The sequence below is a fragment of the Argopecten irradians genome, chromosome 9 (assembly GCF_041381155.1).
Source record: "Argopecten irradians isolate NY chromosome 9, Ai_NY, whole genome shotgun sequence".
NCBI classification, from domain to species: Eukaryota; Metazoa; Mollusca; class Bivalvia; order Pectinida; family Pectinidae; genus Argopecten; species Argopecten irradians.
The window spans coordinates 12,387,666-12,407,190 of NC_091142.1; the positions used below are offsets into that span (position 1 = coordinate 12,387,666).

General features: G+C 35.3%; 1 protein-coding gene across 2 annotated transcripts in view; it reads right to left on the reverse strand.

Moving 5' to 3' along the window:
• LOC138331486 (uncharacterized) overlaps positions 1 to 19,525 on the reverse strand; it is a 133,814-nt gene that overhangs the window by 34,173 nt on the left and 80,116 nt on the right. For both annotated transcript variants that reach the window (XM_069279153.1, XM_069279154.1), the window contains 5 exons: positions 18,931 to 19,215; positions 16,181 to 16,465; positions 7,501 to 7,800; positions 4,815 to 5,102; positions 3,349 to 4,481 (listed from right to left, as the gene is read on the reverse strand). In XM_069279153.1, the coding sequence (XP_069135254.1) occupies positions 3,349 to 4,481; positions 4,815 to 5,102; positions 7,501 to 7,800; positions 16,181 to 16,465; positions 18,931 to 19,215 (2,291 nt within the window). The remainder of the gene's footprint in view (positions 1 to 3,348; positions 4,482 to 4,814; positions 5,103 to 7,500; positions 7,801 to 16,180; positions 16,466 to 18,930; positions 19,216 to 19,525) is intronic.

Here is a 19,525-nt window from a genome sequence, read left to right on the forward strand (position 1 = left end):
CAGGTGATAAATTTAACTTCATGTAAATAAAAAATCAAATGCTATAAAATTTTGTCTGTTTGAATCATTTATGTCCCTAATGTAAACAGTGGAGATGTCAGATAATGATTCAAGCTTATAAAAGGATATTTTATTTCAATTTTCTCTTTTTTAAAAATTGTGAACCTAATAATAAACTATGTACGACTTTTGAGAATTTAAGTGCTTTTTTTTCATTTTTTTTTTTAAATGTTAATGGGATCACCCCTGAAAAAAACATTTGAACTAATCTTATTCAAAGCTGGAACAGTTCATAATGATTTTTTAGGAGTGAATAAGTTAATCTTATTATAACTAAAGGTTTTCATCTTAAAACATCAAAGTAATTTCTGATGTTACATAAAATTGATTTATTTTGTTGAATAAGAAAGAGGTTATAGATATTATGTAAGTAAGATGTATTTATAGAAATGTTTGTATTGGATTTATTACATATGAAAATAGTTTTGATAAGTGTTAGTTAATGAGCGTACCGCAAGTGGTTCTCATTGACGGATTATTCCACATCAAAGTACGGATTCTTCTGCAATACTTAAGAAAGTTACCCCACATTCTTTGAGCAGGTCTATTTAAACATTAAGCAGACTTCATAAAGGCTTATAGATAAATCAAATCAAAGACTTCTGGCAGAGTTTCAAGTAAATCATCATCTGAATGGTATATTTCTTTAACTTTTAGTTCAACATCAGTTTTCAATGAAGAAAAAAATGGTATAAGCATGTAGGAGTTATCTCCCTTTGGCTAAAGAATAATTTTACCCCAATCCATTTGCAGACTTGACATTTTGCCATCAGCTTAACATGTTTAATGAAAGTTGATTGAGAAAAGTTTAGGAAACTCTGTAAATGCCAGAACAGATCTAAAAGAGAATGAGCAGAGAACATAAACACAGGTTTTTAGGGAAAGAAATATTTAACTTGTTTGAATTTTTGTAAAACTATTTTGGGAGTAATGTTTAATTAAATAGACATTTGTGTATTCCTGAGGGCATGTTTCACCATAAACAACAAAACAGTGAGCATGTTCTGTGAGAAACTTTTTAAAAATATGTATACACTAGAATCTGTTTGATGGCTTCAACAGAGTTAGAAATTCATGAATTTTTTCCTGTTAATTGCAAACAAAATCTGTTATTTTCATCTTATAAATCTGTTTCTATGAACTGAATCACTTTCTGAGAATTCAACAGACTTTCTACCCACATTAAAAAGAGCCATTTGTAATAACAATGAACCAATCAGATTGAGAATAACAGTTTTCCTACTCCAGTTAACCAATCTGATTCTCTGTTACATAACACAAGTCGGAAGAGATGACTCTAATCACCATGGTACATGACAATTAAAGTGAAGAGCCATACAGCTGTCTATGCTTTAACTACTTGTCCAGCCTGTCAACAGTTTTCCTACTCAGTTCCCGATATTTTCCCCCTTCCTCACAACCCAACCTCCTGTCAAGCTCTTTTTCTATATTTTCTGTAACATTCTTCACCCCCTATTTTCTCCACCGATATCTCCCCTCACCGCCTCTTCACACTCACCCCCTCCCCTCTCCCTCTTCATACCCTCCCCTCCTCCCCCAAAAACTATCATCATACGCAGCTCCTGCTTATTTTCTCTCCTTCACAATTTCCTCAACTCCTGTAAACAACTTACACTTTTTTTTTGCTCTGACAGACTAACATGTCTGAGAGACCAAATACAACTAATGGACAATGTTGCCGTCGCGGTTACTGTCGTTAATATGCCTCCAAAGTATATTAGCCTCTCTAAACACCAGGGACCTGTACCAGACATTTTTATTGTCTATCAGAATGTAGCTGCTAAACTCTATGTAGGAAGAATATTATGTATACATGTACATAATTCATAAATATTTTCAGTTTTACAATCTCTTGGCTCATTTTTGTACAAATTTAAGTGCCAACGAAAATGTAAAAATTTACTATCCACAAAAATTGAGCCCCAAAAAACCCCCAGAAAAATCACTGACCAACATCCACAGACTCAATGGATTTCAAAATTCATGACATAGAAACAGAGAACTATCGATAAAATGTCCGACACCTTAACCACAATCACCGCCACAGTGACACAAATCTGTTGAGCTAATGATATGTGTCTTATATGTCGTGCCATATGGTAATCAAATGTTTTTGAAACAAAATTCAGTTGCCAATTTTGATTTGTGTTCATAAACACACACAATTAAGTTGATATTCCAGGCAATATCTTGTATAATATAATTAAATGGTACATTTCCCAAATCTTAATAAAGGGTATGTATACACTGATAATAGCGTTATGTAGAAATAATTTGGTGTGTGTTCATCATCTGAAAGTTTTTAGAAACTTAAACAAAGTTTAAAAAATATATTCAATCTATTCAGTAAATCCTTAATGCTAAAGGCTAACTAAGAGGGTAATGTTATTCTTTCCTGCAATAAATTATCTGAAGAGTCTTACATCATCGTAGGTCTCGGTATAAAACAGTTCTAGCATGAAAACTTTAATCGGTTCCATAACTGCTGCAATGTGCTTAAATATCTCTACAGGAGAAAATTATAGCCATTACGAGGTTTAACTGCTACAAAGTAAAGTTTAAGAAAAAGCGTTTACACTTGAGGGTTATGTTTAGCTTGCACATGAAGTGCTGCTGAAATACTTCCTGCCTAAACAAACAAATGTTTTAGTGTAGAACAGGCACTTGGATAAACAACGAATATTTCTGTTTTTTTTTTTTTTTTTTTTCCAGTTCTAAGACAAAATACCATATCTCTGGCAATGAAACTGTATTTACTGTGTATTTACTGCTAATATCTGTGCTGTTTCTATTGTAATAAAATAAAATTTCATCTGTATTAATAGCTTTATTAGAGTACTTATGCTAATTATTAATTGTATTAAAGATACCAATGGTTATAGTACCCAATATCCAGAGGAAAGTTCTCTTTATCATTAATAGAAACCTATTTCAAGAGGAAATTGATCTCCTCTAAGTCTATAATAATACGTACCCTAATGTTTAGGGAAAAATTATCTCCCCTTGGTCAATCACAGAACCCTGATGTTAAGAGGAACATCTTCTTACTTGGATAGGACAAACTGTCTTGAAGATCATGCATTGTCTTCATAATATGGTTTTAGGGGAAGGATTGATATCTAGATTGGATAAAGCAAGCAAATCCATTAATAAATTAGTTTCAGCATTCAGCATTTGGTGTTTTTGTTTTGTTTTTTTTCTTTTTCTGTCTTCTGCCATTAGTGTTTTGTTGATACTGGACATCTACATATCATGGAGATGACCTACCTTAGCTAATGGTGAAGAATCCAGTCCATTCTGCTGTGATTTGTTTTTGAACCACCCTGCCTCCTTCTCTGCTGGCGTTACTTTTAGACTGGATGTCCTTCTAAGACCATTGTTTTGGCGAGCTAGAAAACTTGCTAGCGGCGTTTCTGGTTTAGCATCCTGGGAATTACACTTATTTTCAAAAAGAAGTCTCGCACTCTGAGTTCTACCAAGTTTTGTTGAACCAGTCTTTTCTTCTGTAGCACCATTAGAGGATAAGTCCATTTTCACCGATTTCTTCTCCTGCTCTTTCTCTGTGGAAGGTAACGAAGATGATGAAGAAGATGGCGCTTCTTCCACCACTGTGTAGCGATTATTGTTAATCTCCTGCTGTTTCGATTTTTCCATTGCTAAATCAATTGCACGAGCCAAGAAATCCTTCTTCTGGAATAGGCTCCTGCCTGCATGTGCACTCTCTGACCTGCGTAGTGTAATTGTAGGTCGCGGTGGAGGACTGTCCCTTTGAGATGTAACTTTGGAAACGGAATCAGATTTTTCTAGATTCAATGATGTTCTTATTGAAGGTTTTGGTTGACTTGAAGCACCGGTAGGAATTTTAGCATTGTCTTGCACTGATTTGTCAGATTGTTCAACTTGTTTATTTTCTGTTTTGTCTCGCGCCCAGACTGGTTTTGTGGTGACACGTGCACTTTCCGTTCTCCGTAAAGAAACATTTTTCCAAGGTGGATCGTTATCCACCTTAGGTTTGTCCTTAGCTTTGTCTAAATCTCTAAAAGGAGATGCACGTTTGGGTTCATCGTCCCGAGTGCTGACCGATTTAAACGGATTGTCTTTGGAATCATTGGTAGTTTTATTACTCTTACCTAAACCATTCAAAACTTTACTGAGCTCTTCTTTCTCTGAGGTAGATTTAGCGTTATTGTCTTCCATTTTTTTCATGAATCTATCGCGTACACTTGAGTCTGATGTCACACGCATACTCTCACTTCTCTTGACCCCTGTGGTTTTCGATGGGGTCAAGGTCGGTGTTGTTGTTTGACCTTTGTCCCTTCCCACAATCCAATCTGTCTTTTGTGGAGTCTTATTCCGCATTCCAAGTTTTGGTGACATCTTGTTTTTGGCAGTATTTTCGTCTACGAAAAAACAAAAACAAAACATTTTTGATATTTAATCAGACCTAAATAATTTAAAAGTAATAAACAGTTTTGAAATCATCATATTTACAATGAAATTGACTCAAGAGTTTTCATTGTGTTTTGATTGAACCTGGATATAGTGACCACCTGTCATAGGTGAACCTTTTTATTGCTTCCCTTCCCGGGTCACTTATGACATATTTCACTCTACATATTAACCAATTTCTGATAAGATTGTATAGCTTATTGCAGATCTGCAAAACAAAAGAAAAGTATATTCACTAAATATTTACTGAAATATATTGTTTTAACATTGAACTTTGACCATACCTATAACTTTTAATTTGCATGTTGAAGTTACAGATCCGAAATTGTTACGAGCCACGCAGTCATAACACCCGTCGTCCTGTTCGAATATTTCTTTGATGGTGAGTCGTGCGACATTACTGTCATATGTTTGATGGAAGTCGGGCATATTGCCTATAACTTGTCCGTCTTTCCTCCACATGATCATCGGGACGGGACTTCCTCTCACGTCACACTGTAAGGTGACAGACTTCCCGAGGACCACAGAAATGTCTGTTAATTGGTGGTGGATCACAGGTGGCCCTTGTTTCGCTGTAAAAAAAGTTACACGTAATTGTCGTAATTTGTTCATTATTACATATAAATATGATGTTTATCCCATTTGTTTTGATAGCCACCATAAGCTGCGCTATTAATAATTCCATATATAATTGGTCAACTCATCATACATTAGGTTGTTATGGTAACGCACTAATAACACCTCCAGTGAAAATATCAAGTGCACAATGTTTAGAAAAACATTTTTCATCACATAATTTGTAACAGAAATAATCCTCAATGAAAAATTCCAGATATTTCTTTCATATTAATTGCACCGATAATGTTGGAATGTTAGGAGACTTATATCATTAATGCATATGATATAATGTCACAGTAACTGTGATGTCTAGTGACATTTTACATCCAGAATATCATTGGTAAATATACTGCTTTATATTTTCTGTTCCAATTGTATCCCACCACACTATAAATCGGTCTCACAGTTGATATTAATTGGATAACAAAGTTTAAACACCATGTTTTAATCCTCTATAACATGTGACATTGCTATTCTTCTACTACACCCGACAAATTACTCACACTTGACAAACCTGTCACCCCTATATTTAAAAAATGGACTCTTCCTTCATTGATCAAAGCTAATCAAAGAGGGATTTGGGAGGGTGGCCATTTATTTGTAACCGCTATCTTAGTTTTTTGACAGTCAATACACACTCGGAGATAGGTCCTTGGTATACAGTGGAAATGTTCGGGTGACTAAGTCCATGGAGAATGGCCCAAGGTTCCGATATACATTATCAGTTATAACAGATAAGTCAGAATCAACAGGAAATCTTCGGTGATAGGAAATACAATAATCTTATTGACCAAATAAAGTTTATCGAAAATTTATTCAATTTGTTATAAATTTGTCACTTGCTGACATCTGAAATGTCAGTCTGCAGACGACAAATAAATTAGATAGCTGTTCTATCTATGATAACTTTTCAAACATTTGAATTAAAACTTTTGAATTTCAAAATTTCCAAATTAATAAAAAATAAACATAATTTGTAATCCGATTTGACTGAATTGTTTCATCCCACATATTTACAAAATATCAAAATCTTGATAATTCATTGTGGCACTTGTTTAATGATTTTCATTGACTTAAGATCCACAATCATTTAAATAATGTTAAGCCATTCAATATTCTTTAACACCTAAGAAGTCATTTATATCTCATTAAAATTTCAATGAAATCATTAGTCGCTTTTATAGATTTATTATAAAGACTTTGTTATGCTTGATTAACTAAGTATGCTAACTAATATATACTCACAAAGTCTCCTCAACTTGACCACATAAAAATGTGAAATAAATATCTACGATAGCCGAGTAAAAATACAACTGTATATCAAAATCTCAACATTCTGAGACTAATTTAAGTTTATTTTACAACTGATAATACCATAAAAACTGAATCAAATCTCTAATGATACTAGCATAATATGTGCATTAATGAAACCCTTTTGTTTTTGTATGATGACAAAGCTTTGTCCGCAGGGTATTTTAACTTCTCAAGGGTCGTAATAAACCACTCACAACATTATGGTTCATTAGATAAATTGTAAACATTTAGAGGTGTTTAATTACCAAAATAACCATTGTGTGTTATAAATAGCGTGGCTTAAGAGTAGCAATGTAGTAGGTATTATGTGTTTTAAATATAGGGTGGTAAATGTACAGTATCAAAATAGGTAAGTTGTACACATACACCCAGGGCTCAGAAATGCTCCAAACTTATAGAGGGGTCATCACAAACTGACCTCTGTCATATTGGTTTGAATGGTAAAATGACCTGTTACACTATTTTTTCCCCCATATCCTCGATTATGAAATTGATATTTATCAATCTTGCTGGCGTTGACTATACAACCAATGTTTAGAATCCATGCAGGTTCAGGACAACATATAAGACTTACATTTATTGTCAGAATCAAATTCGCCATTAATTTATCCATTTGGTGAATGAGGAGTTGGCTCTAACTTTTATTTGCCAAATAGATTGTATGATTATAAATATAACACCTATTAACAGCAAGGCTCATTTAAGGATGTGCCAGGTTTACATGGAGGAAAGTACCCGAAGGAGATCCACTGACCAGTGGTCAGTACCTGCCACATATAGGATTCAAACTTCAACCCAGAGGCGGAGGGCTTATGGCAATATGTCAGGACATCTGAACAACGACGCCACCATGCACAGCCATTCATTCATTAACAGATTATTCAAAAATAACTTTAATACCATGCGTATCTATATAATTCTAGATAATGCAACACTTCATTCAATATTGTATTTATTCTCCTCTTTCAATCAGTCGATTTGTCAGCATTTCTATTTGAGATTTACACTTCTTAATTGTTGTGTTTGAGGCATATCTACCTTTGATGACAATGAGAGCATCCACTGTCACTTTGCCTGCCGTATTCTCTGCTGTACATTCATATTTGCCGCTATCGTCCTTACAGGTCTCGGAAATTCTGAGGGTTGCAACGCGGCCGTCGTACGTTTCCTTACAGCCACGATTCGTGGCTAGTTTGTTGCCATCACGTGTCCAGGTGATTGTTGGTTTCGGTGTTCCAATAACATCGCAGTCGAGTAGAAGAGTGTCACCACCGTTCAGGATCTTACTACCAGGTTTGGTCAGGAATATTGGCGAAACGTTAGCATCACTGGAAGTTTCTGTAAAATACAGAAAATATACATAATTAACATGGAAAATAAAGAAATGCAGAAATAACCCATTCCAACAAACTTTTAAAGTACAAAATCTGATCAGAACCAGTTTTAGTGTAAATAGTTCAGATGGTAAAAGAGTTAATACAAGTTATAATTCCTTCTGAGCCCAAGTGCTATAACATGTGATTTGAGTAATCCAGGTCAAAGGTTAAAATGTAGGTAACAGTGACCTACTTTTTTAATGAATGAATAAATCATCAATTCCTCCCAAAGGTTATAGTGCTTACTGAGTTGGGAGAACTTTGGCAAGCGATTTGTTTGATGTAGGTCAAAGGTCAAACTGTAAGTAACAGTGACCTAATTTTTGGTACATGAAAGGAGAGTAAGCAAAGGTTAATGATACTGCTGTCTACAGGATGTAGATAAAGAAAAGGTAACATGAATGAACAGCTCCCCCTCCATATGCAGACACAAAGGTTGACTAGGAGTTCATAGGAGAATTATGCTTTGTTCTGCTAGATTGTTATCATGTTTCAATTGCAAAATCCTTCCCAATCTTAAGGATACTCAAATAACAAAAGATGTTGTGATGCTGTATCAGATACCACACACATATTAGCTCTGCTATATACTGGAAAATTTTCTAATGCATGTTCTTCAATTTTAAATTGCTTTTAATTCAATGATGTAAAAATTAATGAATAACAGTAATTTTAGAAGAGAGATATCTTTCTGAAATCACAAAGTTATTACATGTAACATGTATTTTCTCTTGTCATTACTTATATGCTAATATAGGAGTTATCAGATAATGCAACGCAGAAACTAGCCAGAATGAAGCTCTCATTATTCACTGCCATGTTGCGATATAGAAAAACCTAAAGATATGTGAAGTTTAAATATCTCTTAAGTGAAAAGCTTAGGCAGACTTCAACGTCTGAAGCACTTTTAGATAGCAACTTCAGTTTGAAAATTAAATCTGCCAGTTTTATTGAAGTTTAGGAAATATAGAAGTTAGTTTTTGAAAATTGAATAAGTTTAAATGTCATCATTGTATTGGGTATGGAATCTGTGTAAACAGATGTTAGAGATAAATCATCTCTGATGCTGAGAAAACATGATCTTTTTGCTCCGATAAGATGGGCGACAAAAACCTTATAGTATATAGTCTATGGATGAACACTTCTTTACGTCTTCAGAAAGTTCCACTTGAAAACATGCTGGTTTCACCGACTAAAATCACACAGGAAATATTTACGCTTTACCATAATTCTCCTAACACCAGAATCTTCTGACTGATACCAAGTGAATACAGTACAACCTGTCAAAACCGGCCCTTGTCTAATCAGGTCCCTGCCTATTCAGGTGTAATTGTATGGTATTTACTTTCTTAACTTGGCTTATTCACCCTTGTAGACATATTTGAACTTTCCCAATTCTAAGGCAGGATGAGTTCATTCAGAAAATGTAGGGGTGAATGAGTTAGTTTATAGTAATTAAGTCCTTATATATTGTCTGGAACCTGTCTATAACAGTTAAAGGTTGATTGGATGATAGGCACCCTGAATAACACCTTATTAACGGTTATGGTAATCGGCCCAATAAGCACCCAGGGCGTATAAGAAATTGTATAAATAAAAATGGGCTAAATAAGCCAAAATTATTGCACAACTACCATATACAGTTTTGATCCATAGTCTTTTTTTTCTTCTTTTTTTTTTATCCATAGTCTTGGTTTTACGCCTGGGCAATTAAAATTGATGCCTCAAAAGGTGCTTAATGGAAAAGGATGCTTATTGGGTCAAATACGATATGTTCATTAAAGGATGGCCTCCCCTGTATACCAAACAAACTTCTTGGTCCTCATGAGAGGCTCAGACAAATTATGCTGTATTAGTGCTGTATGTATTATATCTTCTAAGTCATGACAACTGGAAAGGTCTCAACGTATTTCCATAATTTGCTTGTGGTTTGGTTGAATTCAGGTTTAATGTCCTATTAACAGCTAGGGTTATAGGATGACCTCCCCTGAACATAATGTGTTACGGTATGTAAATGTCTGTATCTTTGGGAGGCTGCAGTATATTGGTGTTGTGTCTCCCTGTTACCTTATAGAACTCTTTGCTTTTTTATAGTGCTATCTCACTGAAGCATTTCTCCGAAGACACGGTACAAGCACATCCATAATCTATCTATGGATATCCATAATTCAGTAACTGGTTACCAATATTTTTTATTTCAAAAGACTTTGTATAATTGCAGTCATTATCAACCTTCAATTCCTCAGTACTCTTGACAACAAATATATGCCATTTTTTAGCAGTAAAACATACAACACTGGAGATACTACAGTGCTGCTATAACCGTTGTTTAGATGTTCATTCTGTTGTATATAAATGTTACACAATAAGGCTACAATAGACCGATATGACCTACCACTTAGTCTCCAGTCTTTGAAGGTCGAGCCAGCCAAAATGCTGTTTTATCAAACACCAAAGTGTTTCTTGCTTTTCAAAATTCAATGTTGACTTTGAAATCCCGTTTGATTCCTTTACAGAAGCCAGACATCTTAAAAGCAGCTGCATGTTCTTGAAACTTTGAACTTGGAACAGTAGCAGACAAACACAGGTTGGCCTAAAAGCTTTATCATTGATCAGAGGTATATTGGGAACAAATACCTTTTAAAATTGTTCAAGATTTTATAGACGAAATTCCTAATTTTGTTTTGTTTCCCCACTTAATTTATCTTGTGCTCATAAAATTCAATAAGATCCTTGGAATTTACTGCTTCAAGAACGAGAACTTCTTGCCAAATTGCCAGATTTAAAATAAGTCTGCTATTTTCAGTCTTTGGTTTTTTACACTATACTATAGTATATAGCATATTTATCGTATGTACATTGTATTTTTGTGTGTGTGACCATGACATTTCAAAATTGTTCAACTTTGACCTTTATATTGTTAACTCATGTCTCTCATTTATCACAAGATTCATAAAAGTTAATAAAAATTTTGCACAAAAATAAAATATATTGTAAGGATTCTGAGAATCAAATAGAAGAACTTTTGTTGTCATGGCAACTGAAATCAGCTGACGGTTTATATCGTAACGGTTGCTAATGGTTCCATATTTATACCAGACAATTACCAAAGTTGAGAATCCTTTAGAAAACGCTGATGCAAATCTTTTCAATATGCCTGAAGATGAATCAGACATTGAAGGCTGGGTGAGATATGACTCCAGAGGTGGTAGCTTCCCAGTGTAAGTTAAATTTGAATGTGATTAGCTGGCGGTGAAGGGCCATGATGAGAGCACTCAGCTCACCCGAGTAGAGATCAGGGTAGCTGTTATGATGTCACAGGTGGGGGACCCCATAAGGGTGATATCTAATCACTGGCTACAATCTAATACAACTGCTCATACTACAAGTAGGACTCACTCAAGGGGACTAGGTTCACAATACATTTCTAGCTCTCACTCATAACAAGCATTCTATTACTGAAGCTATACATGTCCTCAGATGGTTTCTCAAGTTTGACCTTGACCTCAGACCCCTTGACAATTCTGCAACCTTGACCTTAAATTTACCTGACAAGGAGTAACTTTGAGTTTGCCCACAATATCCATTTTTAGCAACAGCGATCTTTGTAGATTACTCACTTTTGACCCAAAATTCAAAATCCTATCTCTTGAGGTATCTCATAAACCATGCATTTTTAGTAAATCCATAAAATCCAGTTATTGTCTGGAATCTGAAACCATCGGGACGGACATGCAAATTGATGGGCAGACTGAGACAAATATGATAGGGTTCCTCAAATTAAGGCCCTATTAGCAGACAGGCTCATTTGAGGACAGTCTTCCAAGTATGCAGCGTGATTTGCTTGTGTGAAATGCATGTTTTGGGAGACTGCAGTATGATGTGATTCTTTGCAATAGTGGAACTCTTGTCTTTTTTGTAGTGCTATCTCACTGAAGCATACTCTCAGAGACCCACAACAAGTACACCACACCCGGCCACATTATACTGGCAAAGGACAAACCAGTCTTCCCACTCCTTTTATGCAAAGAGCAGATGTAAAAACTAGTCAATATAGTGATGTACCAAAAGTACAAGTAGCTTATAAAGAATCTGCTTTACAAATTAACAGATATTGACTTAATTCTACCTCTTTTAGGGCACAGTTATCCCAGTTAGAGACCAACTTTTAGGTCTGAAATTGGACACTTAAATCTAGCCTGGGTTCCTTTAGGACATAAAGACAATTAGTGATGACAGCTAGAACCCCAGAATTTCTCAGCTCAATCATACCAATCTATTTTTGTCTTCCATAACTAGAAAAGCTTGAAGGTCAATGGTCAAGATCGGCTGCTGATCAGAAGTTTGTCCGTCATAAACATGTCATACATACAGCCTTCTATTGCCTTCAAAGTTCAAAGGTCAAGTACACCTTCCAAAAACAATATTCACTTCCTGGATATCTCTTAATTTACACCCAACGGGTTCAAAGGTCAAATTTGCTGCTCATAAAGACTTTTTCTTATGAGATATTTTTTATGAAGAGTTTTTTAAGCAGCTGTTGATACGCCTGTTCCTCTGTTGTGTTTTGTCACTGGCGATGAGATTATGTATACCTTTACCCGACTATATGTATCAACACCATATTGCTTCTCTGTTTATTTACACAGATTACTGTACAACCTTGATGCCAGGGTTTTATTCCCGCTCTTATTGATGGCAGAAAATTGGTTATTTTCTGGAGGCATTCAGCTTTCTTGTATCCCTAATTCACGATAACAAAACAATTTTTATCTCTTACCCGAAAGTAATAACCAGTTGGTGATCTCTAGCACACTTAGGCCTAGCTTACACTATATACAGTATAGTGTGCCAATATCAACATGTTTACCTATTCTTAATATTATCATACAAAATTGTAGAAAAACTAGACGTTTGTAAGACATAACCACACACCCCCCCTCTCCCACCCCTGGCGTCTATATGAAATTGAGACGAGACAGAAAGAAATGGAAATGATATAGGTTACACACTGAATGATCCATTTCATGACAGGGGCTTAAAAATGATTTTGAAATTTCTGCTCTAGTAATAAATTATCTTTATCTTCTTCTGTAATCAAGCAAAATGCAAACTTTGATTATCAAGATAGATGTCATTTCTACTGACTGAAATATTACATATTCAATATTATAATGTGCTTTATTAGTGGGTAGATAAAATGTTATATCTAATGTAAGTAATTCAGTATTGGATTTTGATAATGTTCACTATCACAAGTTTAGTCAATTTTCACAAAATAAGAGGCCCAGAAGGCCTGTATCACTCACCTGTTAAAATTATGCTACTATAAACTAATTTAGATTTGTGTACAATTAATTTTCCTGTATTAATTCCAGGGGTGACTACAGAAATCATGAAACTGCTGAAAATGGTTCAAATGTACGCAGGTAAAATAGAATCAAATTAATTAAATCGCAAAATTAAAACACCGTGAAAAAAGGCACAAGAAAACACATAATTAAGTTGCTGCAATGATTAATTTGGTTTCTAGTATGTTCTCAAGAGATTTCTAAAGTAGATTATCCCCCCTAATTTAAAACTTAAGCTAGTGTTTAGTGATTTAGTAATATTCTAGAGACTGGTGGCCAGTCAAGGTCGTCTGGTTCCAAAGTCACTTTATTATAAGAGTACTGAGGCCTCTTGGACTATATATCTACCATATGTTAATTGTAATTACTATTGTTGCTGGTGTATATTGTTTTTTGTTTTGTGATAATGACTCTCCAATCAGCTTCCCTGGTAAAGTTCCAACCCTGCAATGTTTACAAAGACAGCTTTATACTGAAATGTCAGTGTAGGGAATGCCTTTAACCTCCTACATACAACCTATAGAAGTATTTGCTAGAGTTGTTGCCCCTGGACTATTTTCATCATGAGGTTGCCATACGAAAAATATGTTTTTTTTCTAAAATATAAGCACACCAAAATAGGTCAATATACGGTTATTCAGTGGACCTGTTGGTATATAATCGCAGTGTATCTCAAGCAGTTGTGAAACATATCCTTCAAACTCCACAATATAGACACATCAAAATGATTGAATATACAGTAACTCATTAGATATTTATATGTATAACATATCTCAGCAAGGAGACTTCTTGTGAAGTTCTAAAATAAGAATCCACCAAAATTAATATTGATACAGTAACTCAACAAACCAGCTGGTACCCTTTTAAAGGTCTAAAATAAGGGCCCACCGATATAAGAAAGTTAGAGCCCTTTTACACTAGTTGTGTTATCATCCCATAAGATCACCCTGTCTAATCCTAAAATAATTTGTACACCAAAATAAGTCCGTCTACAGTATTTTACTGGTTGGTGTAATAGATCCCCATGAGTGGAGACCCCCTGCGTTGCCCTTAAGTAGATATGAGGAAGATAATGCTACTTGATACCAATAAATTGAGAGGATAAAAATGTCCACACCAGCCCCTACAAATGGCTGCCACACTTTCCACTAGGGGCCCAGATGATCTTCTGATAACTAGCGACCCCCAAACATTTGATATCTCTGTAAACTACACACATCTGCTCCCCATCCCATTCATCTCCATCATAACACATAACACCCATACCCAACTTCATAAAGATACATTTTCTTCCACATCTATCATCCTACTTCACCTGACTTTACAGGAATTTCAAAGTGGAATGAGCCATCCCTTTCATCCTGGCTATTCTATTAAGTCCAATAGGGGTCAGAGGATGATATAATTACTTATGATGTTCGTGTTATCTTTATTGGATAAGTGGTTCCATGACAGGTGAAGTCACTTGTTAATGAAACACTAATAAACAGTTATTAGAAAAATTTACGTGTGTTTTTATTACAAAGTTATGAATATTCATTAGGACTAATCTAAGTGCTGATTGGTTAATGTGAAGTGTAGTAAATGTTATGATATTTTTTGTGTAAAAATTAAACAAATAACATATAAAAATAATAATGTTAAGTGTAGTAAATGTTATGATATTTGAGTGTGCGTGAAAATTAACGTATTCAGAAGAAAAAAAAGATAATGTAATATTTTATCAGTGAAATGTTTTTTCTATCTCCCCATTAAGTACTGATATTATAAACACCGTACACCTTCACCAGATAAAAATAACTCCACAGGCAATCTGTAGATGTTTTTTTTTACCACATTCCCCGCATGCTTCAGAAACACAAGCAAACAGTGAGCAAAAGTTTTCAACTTTAATATATCATACGCTTATCATCTTTACATCAAAGTTAAAAAAAAAATATCCAAGGAAAAATTTGGCTATAATGACACATAAAATACTTATCCAGTACCAATGGATCTCTTTTGTTTGTAATGAAGTCGACTGTCTTCACCGGTGTATCGCAATTGATACAAGATGTCAACTGATATGTAGAAATTTTAATATCATGCATTAAAAAATTATCTTAAGATACCAGTCTAGCATAGACAGGAAACGATGATTCATTGGTTGAATTGGGAAAATACAGGATAAATATTTGGCAGGTGAATTCTAAAAAGGTATTTGATAAATACAATCTATGTGTCAGGGCAAGGGAAATAAAGACTGGAAAAGAATTCAATTTAAATATGGTGTATTTAGAAGGTTATAATAAAATGTATTTCTGAATCTTCTTGCGTTAAGTTGCTAGTAAAAGTTAGTCTGATTGGAATCAAATGTATACAGGCTTGTTTTTCTTTACTAACCAAATTTAAAGTTTCATAATAGTCAAGTTTAAAATCTGACTATATATAACAAATCTGAAAATCCAAAGTTAGGAAAAGTTGGAAAAGGGTATAATACATATGAAAAAGCAAAAAGGCAGCAACATTATAGCGATAAGAAAAAGAGGAAGGAAAAGGCCAAAATTACTTACATATATTTGCAAAAAATGTTTCCACCCTTACAATGAACAATGGAATGATCTATGTTTGATTTATTAAAGTCCATTGTTTACTGTAGGGGAGGAAGGTATTGCAAAGCATTAGAGATTGTCAGTAAAATGTTTGTGATGAAAATGGTTGTCACATAAAAATGAACAAAAAAGTTGTTTTGATTAAATTTTGATTAGCACTTTCAAAATCAATAAATTATAAACATCTTTAAAGTAAATCATGATGTGAGTTTGAAATGAAGACATCCATTAAAATTATAAACATCCAATGAAGCACAATGACACTTGGAGGTCATGAGGTCACCCAGTAACCAATGACATCCTTCGTTATATCACAGACATTGAGGACACAGAAGAAAAGTGTAGTACAAGCACCACAGTGACAGAGAGAAAAGTCAGATATACAAGCTGTTCAAATTACCTTTCACATATATTTTACACACTGTCTTTGTCTCTCCGAGATCATTTTTGGCCACACATGCATACTCTCCCTTGTCATCGAGGAATATTTCTGAGATTTCCAGTTTGGCTGTCGTGCCGTCGAAGGTCTGTTTAAAGTCGGCCGAGTTACGTTGGATGATGCCGTCTTTGTACCATGCCACAGTCGACGCTTCCTTCACTACACATTCTAGCTCTACCGACTGACCTTCGGTCACCGACTGCTCCTTCAGCCTCTTTTTGAATTCTGGCTTTTTTGATGCCTTCTCTGTATCAAAGTAAAAGATGTAATATTATTAATTTTGAACACTACAGAATGGCAACCTGTATCTAGCATACCAAGTTTTAAGTAAAAACCACTCTAACTCAGAAATTAGGGGGAGGGGGGGGGGAGTGTCGATTAGAGGTAAAATGTCAGAAATCTTAAACTTTTTGCCACTCAACCACTATGACCCAGATATGGGGTGGTCAATGATAAAAATGTCAGACATCCTAACGATTTAACCACTAATGGGATGGGGTGGGGGGTTGATGTTAGTTAGTGGTATAATGTCAAACAACTTAACCACTTAACCATTAAACCTCTATGACCCACATACTGGGGGATGTGGTTAGTGGTAGAATGTCAGCAGATATCTTAACCACTTAACCATTAAACCTCTATGACCCACATACTAGGGGATGTGGTTAGTGGTAGAATGTCAGCAGATATCTTAACCACACATACTAGGGGATGTGGTTAGTGGTAGAATGTCAGCAGATATCTTAACCACTTAACCATTAAACCTCTATGACCCACATACTAGGGGATGTGGTTAGTGGTAGAATGTCAGCAGATATCTTAACCACTTAACCATTAAACCTCTATGACCCAAATACTGGGGGATGTGGTTAGTGGTAGAATGTCAGCAGATATCTTAACCACTTAACCATTAAACCTCTATGACCCACATACTGGGGAGGTGGTAGTGGTAGAATGTCACAATATCTTAACCACTTAACCATTAAACTCTATGACCCAACATAGGGGAGGTGGTTAGTGGTAGAATGTCAGCAGATATCTTAACCACTTAACCATTAAACCTCTATGACCCACATACTAGGGGAGGTGGTTAGTGGTAGAATGTCAGCAGATATCTTAACCACTTAACCATTAAACCTCTATGACCCACATACTAGGGGAGGTGGTTAGTGGTAGAATGTCAGCAGATATCTTAACCACTTAACCATTAAACCTCTATGACCCAAATACTGGGGGATGTGGTTAGTGGTAGAATGTCAGCAGATATCTTAACCACTTAACCATTAAACCTCTATGACCCACATACTAGGGGAGGTGGTTAGTGGTAGAATGTCAGCAGATATCTTAACCACTTAACCATTAAACCTCTATGACCTACATACTAGGGGAGGTGGTTAGTGGTAGAATGTCAGCAGATATCTTAACCACTTAACCATTAAACCTCTATGACCTACATACTAGGGGAGGTGGTTAGTGGTAGAATGTCAGCAGATATCTTAACCACTTAACCACTCCATTACTGTGACCCAGAGTTAGGGATGGGGGTATGGTTTAGTAGTAGAATAATGTGGATAGTTTGTTGGGCTAAGGGACGAATTTCAGGTACTTTTAGCACTTAACCACCACAGTTGAATGACTGGTGGCAGAAAATGTCAGTCATCTTATTCTCATATACTGGACCATAGTGTCATTGGCATTATAATGGCTAGATTATCGAAGTTCAACCACTATATAATACCTACCTGATCTATCTGATATGACAGATGGATGTACTTAACCTACAGGATATAGAATTGTGTGGATTATCACTGGCTCATCCTCCCAACAACATAAGGAAAGTGTTGATCACAGATCTAGAGGAATTCTGTGTGTAAACACTATAACATGTGGTATCTGTTTGTTTATCAAAATCATTTCTACATACCTACCACACGTTTTACACATGTGAACCAGAGCAAATAAACTTTTGGCTTTACATCCTAGTGAGAAATATTCCACACCTGGTTGTAATATAGGCTTCAGAGGAGTTCATTGTCCATTGAGGATAATTGTTAAGATGTATCTGTGTTGCAACTGGGTTAAGGCTAGCGGAGATCTGTAGAGTTTTCAGATGTAATATTACAATAGAGATTGGCTATGCTATTGATTATGTTACTACTGTATATAACAAGGTCTATTTGTAATACAAGGTAACCATTGATAGGGAATCATCACCATCATCATTATCATCATCATCATCCTCCTCCCCCCATCATCATCATCATCATCATCAACAACATCAACATCATCATCATCATCATAATGATATCTTCACCATCATCATCATCATCATCATCATCATCATCATCATCAACATCAACATCATCATCATCATCAACAAAACTGACAACCATTATTTTCATCATTATCATAGAAATTGACAATCATCATCATCATCATCATCATCATCATCAAAACTGACAACCATTATCAATATAATCATCAAATTTGACCATCATCAAAATCATCATCATCATTGAAATTGAAAATTTTTCATCATCATCATCATCGTCATCATCATCAATACGTTATTATCATTTTCTTCTTCATTACCTTCATTACACTATTTGATATGTATGTACTTAAAATATTCCATGTTCTAATTTTCTATAGTGTTCTTCTATGCTTACAGGCTTACAATACCATGAAAATTTTCTAGAAACGTGACTTACTTTTAATGACAAGTTTTGACGTAGTCTCCGCCTCCCCGAGAGGATTTCGAAAATTACACTTGTATTCGCCCATGTCACTCATCCCGGAGCATTTGATGGTGAGAGTTGCCTTCCCTGACGGCCCATCAAACTTGGTATCGTATCGTACTGAGGAGCTGAGGGCCTTATTGTCTTTGTACCAGGTAACAGTAGGCAAGGGGGAACATGTCACTGCACACTCCAGTACAGCAGCGGTCGTTTCTAATGCTACAACTTCCTTCAACGTAGTCCGAATCTCCGGACAACCTGAAGTGGACATGGTACAATGATATTAGTCCCAGATGGAATTCAATGTTTGTCACAGTTGGAAGTCTTATTAGCTACTAGAGAAAAGTCACAACAAATAGCGAAACATTAAAAGCACATGGTGGTTATTTTTCTTGGGCTGCTAGTTATACTAATGCTGTCTCCGTAACGTGTTGTCATAAAAAAGCGGTAGGTATGAATATGTAGGACACATGTAAACAATAACAGTGACAGAATTACGACGGCGATGGAGTAAGGACGTTAATTGTCAATAGACGAACATTATAACAAGACAACTTGTTGAATGACA